The sequence below is a fragment of the Perognathus longimembris genome, chromosome 10, assembly GCF_023159225.1.
Source record: "Perognathus longimembris pacificus isolate PPM17 chromosome 10, ASM2315922v1, whole genome shotgun sequence".
NCBI classification, from domain to species: Eukaryota; Metazoa; Chordata; class Mammalia; order Rodentia; family Heteromyidae; genus Perognathus; species Perognathus longimembris.
The window spans coordinates 20,977,201-20,983,566 of record NC_063170.1 but is presented as its reverse complement, the minus strand read 5'-3'; the positions used below and the strand labels follow the sequence as shown (position 1 = coordinate 20,983,566).

At 48.7% G+C, this 6,366-nt stretch overlaps 1 protein-coding gene across 1 annotated transcript; it reads left to right on the top strand.

Moving 5' to 3' along the window:
• The first annotated feature begins 213 nt into the window (after positions 1–213).
• On the top strand, positions 214–3,710 carry LOC125357981 (metallothionein-4). Its single transcript, XM_048354815.1, has 4 exons — positions 214–354; positions 577–1,139; positions 2,504–2,569; positions 3,028–3,710. Exons 2-4 carry the CDS (start codon positions 1,109–1,111, stop codon positions 3,117–3,119), a joined length of 189 nt encoding a protein of 62 aa, XP_048210772.1. The 5' UTR covers positions 214–354; positions 577–1,108; the 3' UTR covers positions 3,120–3,710.
• Positions 3,711–6,366: the final 2,656 nt, after the last annotated feature.

Here is a 6,366-nt window from a genome sequence, read left to right as displayed (position 1 = left end):
TTTAGCCTGTAATCCTAGCTACTCAAGAGGCTGAGATCTGAGGATCACAGTTCAAAGCCATCCTGGGTAGGATGGGTAGGTCTGTGACATTCTTATTTCCAATTAACTACAAGAACACCAGAAGTGACACTGTGGCTCAAATGGTAGAGTGCTAGCTTGAGCTGAAGAGCTTGGGGACAGTGCCTAAGCCTAGAGTTCAAGCCCCATGACTGACCAAAACACAAACAAAAAACCACCCACAGAACTACAGTATAGAAAGTGGGGGAGGACCACATCTTTGGGGTCATTTGCAGTTACCCCATCTCCAAGGCATTTTGCATAAGACCTTTATCCAAGAATGGGGTTAGGCTGGAGGTTTTATTTTGTTTTTGTTTTTTGCCAGTCCTGGGACTTGAACTCAGGGCCTGAGCACTGTCCCTGGCTTCTTTTTGCTCAAGGCTAGCCCTCTGCCACTTGAGCCACAGCACCACGTCCAGCTTTTTCTATATACATGGTGCTGAGGAATCGAACCCAGGGCTTCATGTATACGAGATGAGCACTTTGCCACTAGGCCATATTCCCAGTCCCTGGCTGGAGGTTTTAAGCCAGTTAAATCTCCCCCAAATCCTGTCTTGCTTCTACCATGGGCGTCTAGAAGTAGAGGCTGAAAGCTCCAAGAGGAGCACATCCGCCTGATTTTCTACCCCTCGCCACAATTAGGACTTTTATGGCCAACTAGGGAACAGAGAATAAGACTCTACACCTGGGTAGGAGCAGCCCAGGTAAATGATGGTATGGAAATGGCAGTTAATGGAGTAGAAGGCTAGATGCTCAAAGCAGTGGATCTGAGCGTTAGTTCCTTGACACTTTACAGGAGCAGGTAGGGTGAGTACAGCCCTTGTGAAAAGCTACCCAAATGACTACTGCTCCATGCCCTCCTTTGCCTGCTCTCCCCACCCCAGCTTGCAGCGTCTGGATGGGCCGTGTGCAGGGCGTCTGGCCCCAGGGAGAGGTGGGGTGAGTTGCAGCCCACACCTATTCAACTATAAATAAGGAGCCTCCAGCCAGTGCTGCTTCAGCCTCTCTTCCTCAGCACTGACAATACCAGAGCCACTAGCACACCTGGACCATGGACCCTGGGGATTGCACCTGTATGTCTGGTAAGTAAGGATGCCCACCTGAGGTCCTGGGCCCTGGTACTAGCATCCTATAGGGAGCATGCAGGACTCTGGTGGAAACTTCTCTTTCCTCCAGGTGGAGGAAAGTGGGTTTATGCTAGACCTACAATTGCAAGGCACCTCCCACTCTGCTGGCTCCCAGCCTGATTTGCTGGAATCCTGACTCAGGGAATGGCTGAGAAATGGACCTGAAAACTTTGGTCTTTCTCTTCTGGGCCCTTGAGTATCAGGGTGGGACAAAGGGTGCTGGTCCAGACCTTGTCAATTGGTTTTGATCCATTTTGCTGCTATTTGCTATCTTATTTCTGGACCTGTTTCCTTATCTATAAACTGAGGTTACTTATTTCTAGCTGCTTAAATCCCAGGCTCGCTATGAAAAGATTAAAATTGGTAAGCACGTGCAGATGTCAGGGGAGGCACGAGAGTCTTAGTGGACCCTGAGTCTCTAACACTGATGTTTCACATAAGTGTGTTGATTAGAAGGAGGGAGACTGAAGGCTTAGCATATGGTATTGTAAGTCTTACAAGCCTCCCTCATCCTTAGTGCTACATGACTAGATGCCTGGACCAAAGACTAAAGAGACAGGCGCATCCAGTATTTTGAAATTGAAAATGATAGATGGAAAAGAACTTTTAAAAAACTAATCAAAAGAAAACACAGCCAGGCACAAGTAGCTCACACCTGTAATCCTAGTTACTCAGGAGGCTGAGATCTGAGATCTTTCCTGCTTGGGGAAGGAAAGTCCATGAGATTCTTATCCCCAGTTAACCACCAAAAAAATCATAAGTGAAGCTGCGAATCAAGTGGTAGAGTACCTGCCTTGGGCAAAGAAAGCTGAGGGACAGTATCCAGGCCCTGAGTTCAACCAGTAGCTCTCCTGTTATGAAAACAGAAGTGAGAGAGGCCTGGTTCTCTCACTTTCAACTTGCTTACGTCTTTGCCCATCTTCCTCACCATTCAGGGTTTCCATCTTTCCTTGGGAGGGTAAAGAAGACATGAAAGGCTTGGATAGCTCCCAGAGGAAACCTGGCTTGCTGGCATTGGCCTAGCCTAATGCTTTTCTGACCTGATTGTACTTCAGGATGTCTCCTGGTCCCACTAAAACATAGGAATCATGCTATCTCTAGGGATGGACCCAGGACTGCACATTTTAACAAGGATCCCAGTTAGGGCCAAGACAGCTATGCCTGTTCCCATCTGTGACCTGTGATTGGAACTATGAGACCCTCCCTTATCCAGCATTGGCCCTCCTTTATCTAGCCTTTCCCTAGGGCAGCCAGGAGCCTTGCCCTGTGAAATCCAGTAATGTATCTGTATGCTCAAGGCAGTCTGTCCTCTCTTCCAGGAGGGATCTGTATCTGCGGAGACAACTGCAAATGTACAACTTGTAACTGTAAAACATGTCGCAAGAGTGAGTACGGGGGCTGGGAACACCACAGCAGAGTTGAGAAGGGCCCAGCCCCTCCTTCTCCACTACCCAGTCATGATGGTGATGGAGAGGTCTCTGGATGCCTTTTGCCCATTTGAGAGGGATCTGGAATGAGGCCTGAGCACATACCCGGGACAGAGCTCTCAAGGCCGCAGCCTGCTCAGGAATGAGGCCATCCATGTGTTTGGACAGAAAGGTAGCAAAGAGGTGGTTCTGTCTTGTCCAGAACTGCCTGGAGTCATGATCCCTGGCTTCTACTCTTTTATCTGCCTGCCATGTCCATGGCCTTGGCAAACCCTTTTCCCTCTCTGAGCCTCTGATGGGCTCTAGATGACCTGTGGGATCCCATCCAGCTCTTCTGTACCAGGGTTTCTGCTAGTGTGGATTGAAGCCTTTGTGCTTGAGCCATTGTTGATCTGTCCAATTTCTAACCCTTTCAGGCTGCTGTCCCTGCTGTCCGCCAGGCTGTGCCAAATGTGCCCGGGGTTGCATTTGCAAAGGAAGCTCAGACAAGTGCAGCTGCTGTGCCTGAAACCCGCCCACCGTGCCGGGAGAGATCCCGGGACAGTGTCTGTACAGTGCATGTGTCAAGAAGTTGAGAAGATTGTACAATAAATTGTGCTTTTTATATATTTGCCCAAGTAGTGTTGGTGACTTTTGTGTAAAGTGCTTGAAGCAATAAAACTTTCATTCATGGTAGTCCAGTGAGCATTGTTCCCCTAACTTAGCAAGACCAGGCAGGGCTGGCTGGAGCTGCCCACCTGCTTCTCTTGCCCAGAGCTACTCACCACAGAGTGTGGTTGCTTTGTCTGGGCTTCCTCACTGTGCTCCAAGATGGCCCCAGGGAGTCTTTAACCAGTGACAGAAGTGGGAGATAAATACCCAGAATCCTCCTCTCAGTGGGACAATTCAGAGATTTGCCTCAGAAGTCTCCAGCAGCCCTGAGACAATCACCCATGGCATCTCCTGTTCATTAACCCACACTTCTTGTTTGCTTGCTCCACATCCTCATTCCCTATCAGTGCTTCCTGGGGTTCTACCAAAAGACCACTTTGTGGACAGCATCTGCTTTGGGAAAACAATAGCAGAACATCTTTGTACATAGCAGGACTCTGGTAAAATGGGGTTTTAGGAGGACTACAAGCCATTATAGACAGCTTGGCTCTCCTGGCCTAGGGTTGATCTGCAATACTTCATTATGGACTGGGCACCAGAAGCTCATGCCTGTAAACCTAGCTTTTCAGATGGCTAAGATCTGAGGATTGAGGTTCAAAGCCAGCCTGGACAAGAAAGTCCATGAGACTCTAATTTCCAATTAACCACCAAAAAGCCAGAAATAAAGCTGTGACTCAAATAATAGAATGCTAGCCAGTGCCTAGGCCCTGAGCTCAAGCCCCAGGACCAGCACCCAAACCAAATAAGACAGGTGCTGGTGGCTCATACCTGTAATCCTAGCTACTCAGGAGGCTGAGATTTGAGGATTACGGTTCAAAGCTAGCCTGGGCAGGAAAGTCCTTCAGACTCTTATTTCCAATTAACCACCAGAAAACCAGAAGAGGAGCTGTGGCTCTAAGTGGTAGAGAGCACTAGCCTTGAGCAAAAGGAGCTCAGGGGACAGCACCCAGGTTCTGACCTCAATCCCTATGACTGACCAAAATAATAATAATAATTAATAATAATAACTGTGCAAAAGTAGCTGGTGAATGGGATGTGAGCACCAAGTCAGCCATGAAGAGAGTTTGTATATAATTACAAACATCCCCCAAGCCAGCAAATGGCAGATATTAGTGGCCCTGTTATGTTACAGGTTACTTGGGCCAGTCAGTGAAGGACTTACCTACTTCTCCCCTCCTGGACCAATCTTCTTAGGAATCTAAAGATGGAGCATGAAGGATTGACCCCCTACCTTATTATCCCAGGTGCAAACAGATGTCAGGCAAAACACCAGGTATGCATAGATGCCCTTGACTTGCAGGCAGGGCAATCTGACCCTTAAGCCTGGCCATCAGCATTCCATTGTGGGCCGCAACAACATTCCATTGTTGGCCTATCTGAAAGCCCCTGCCTCCCCAGCCCTAAGAGCCTTTGTGATAACTTTTACATCCTTGCTCAGGCCCCATAAAAGCCCAACTCCAAACCTACCTCCTTGCACAACCTCCGATCCCATAGGAAAGTTGCTGTCCCTTGCTGCGGTGCCTCAATAAACAGTCCTAGCCTGTTGAGACTGAGTCTGGTCTTTTCCTTTCTCCTCCATTTTCCTAATAGTCAAGACTGTGTGGTCCAGCAGACATGAGAAAGTAGAGGCTAGTGGAGGTACAGATTTCCTATGAAATGACTTCCTAGATGGATGGCTTAAAGGTTGAGGCCCCTGGAGGCTGACATTGGGAACAGATCCCAGTCTTCTTACCCATGCATCCAGTAGCAGCCCTGAACAGAGCAGCAGGCAGTGAACTTGAACACACCTTGCATTCACTCCACCAAAGGTCTGATCCAGCCCATTGTCCTCCACTAGACTCTGCCAGGCAACCGAGGGTGAGAATGGAACCTTCTACAAGGTCCCAGGGCAACTCCAGGCTGTGCCGTGGGGCTGGGCGCCATTGGCAAAAGAAGGATCAGGATTAATTTTGTATGGAACATTTTTTTTAATCCTCCCTGTCATCATCCTGTTTGGAAATGAGCTGGGGCCTCCTTGGGAAGGTTTCCTTTCATGTAAAGCCCTTGAGCCGTGCTGTCACTCTGCCTCCCACTGCAATGGGGAGGGTGTGTCCTTTTGGCATCAGACACAGCACCCCTCCCGCATACATGACCTGGACCGCTGAGCCTCTTGGAACTCAGCTTGCCTCTCTATAAAGTGTATCTCACAGGGCTGTACAGAAAAACCGTAATGGCATCTTTGTGCCTAGTAGGTCTCTTGTAAAATGGGTTTTTAGTAGGACTGCAGCCCATTGTAGACCTTGCTTTGTAATCTCTGAGTCACTGAAATGGCAGTGCTCTCAGGCGTCTTGGGATCCCACGCTGACAGTTACACTGTGTGTGTATATGGGGTGGGCGGGGAGGGGGGGTAGCCCCCTCCTAGCTCCTGTAAGCAGGTGGACCATTCTGTAGCATCAACCTCAGCCCCACAATCTCTCCCATTTTCTTTTTTATTTTTTTTTTTGGTGCCCATCCTAGGGTTTGAACTCAAGGCCTGAACCCTGTCCCTGAGCTTTTTTGGCTCCAGGCTTGTGCTCTACCACTTGAGCAACAGCTCCACACCAGGCTTTGTTTTTGTTTTTCTTGAGTAGTTTGTTGGAGATAAGTCTCAAGGACTTCCCTTCCCAAGCTGGGTTAAAACTCCAATCCTCAGATCTCAGCCTCCTGAGTAGCCAAGGTTACAGACAGGTTTGAGCACTGCTGCCTGATTCAATCTCCCTCATTTCTATCCCATCCCTTTTCTTTCTTCCTTCCTTCCTTCTTTTCTTCCTTCCTTCCTTCCTCCCTCCCTGCCTCCATCCTTCCCTTCCTTCCCTCCCTCCCTCTTTCCTTCCTTCGTTCGTTCCTTCCTTCCTTTATCAAACTCTCTCTTCTCTCTTTCTTTTTCCTTTTTGGTGGTACTGGGTTTGAATTCAGTACCTCCTGCTTGATAGGCAGACACTCTATCACTGAGTCATGTGCTGTCTTTTCTTTTTCTTGCACTGGTTGTGTGTGTGTGTGTGTGTGTGTGTGTGTGTGTGTGTGTGTGTGTGTGTCTCCTTGGGCTTGAACTCAGGGCCTAGGCACTGTCCCTTAGCATTCTGGCT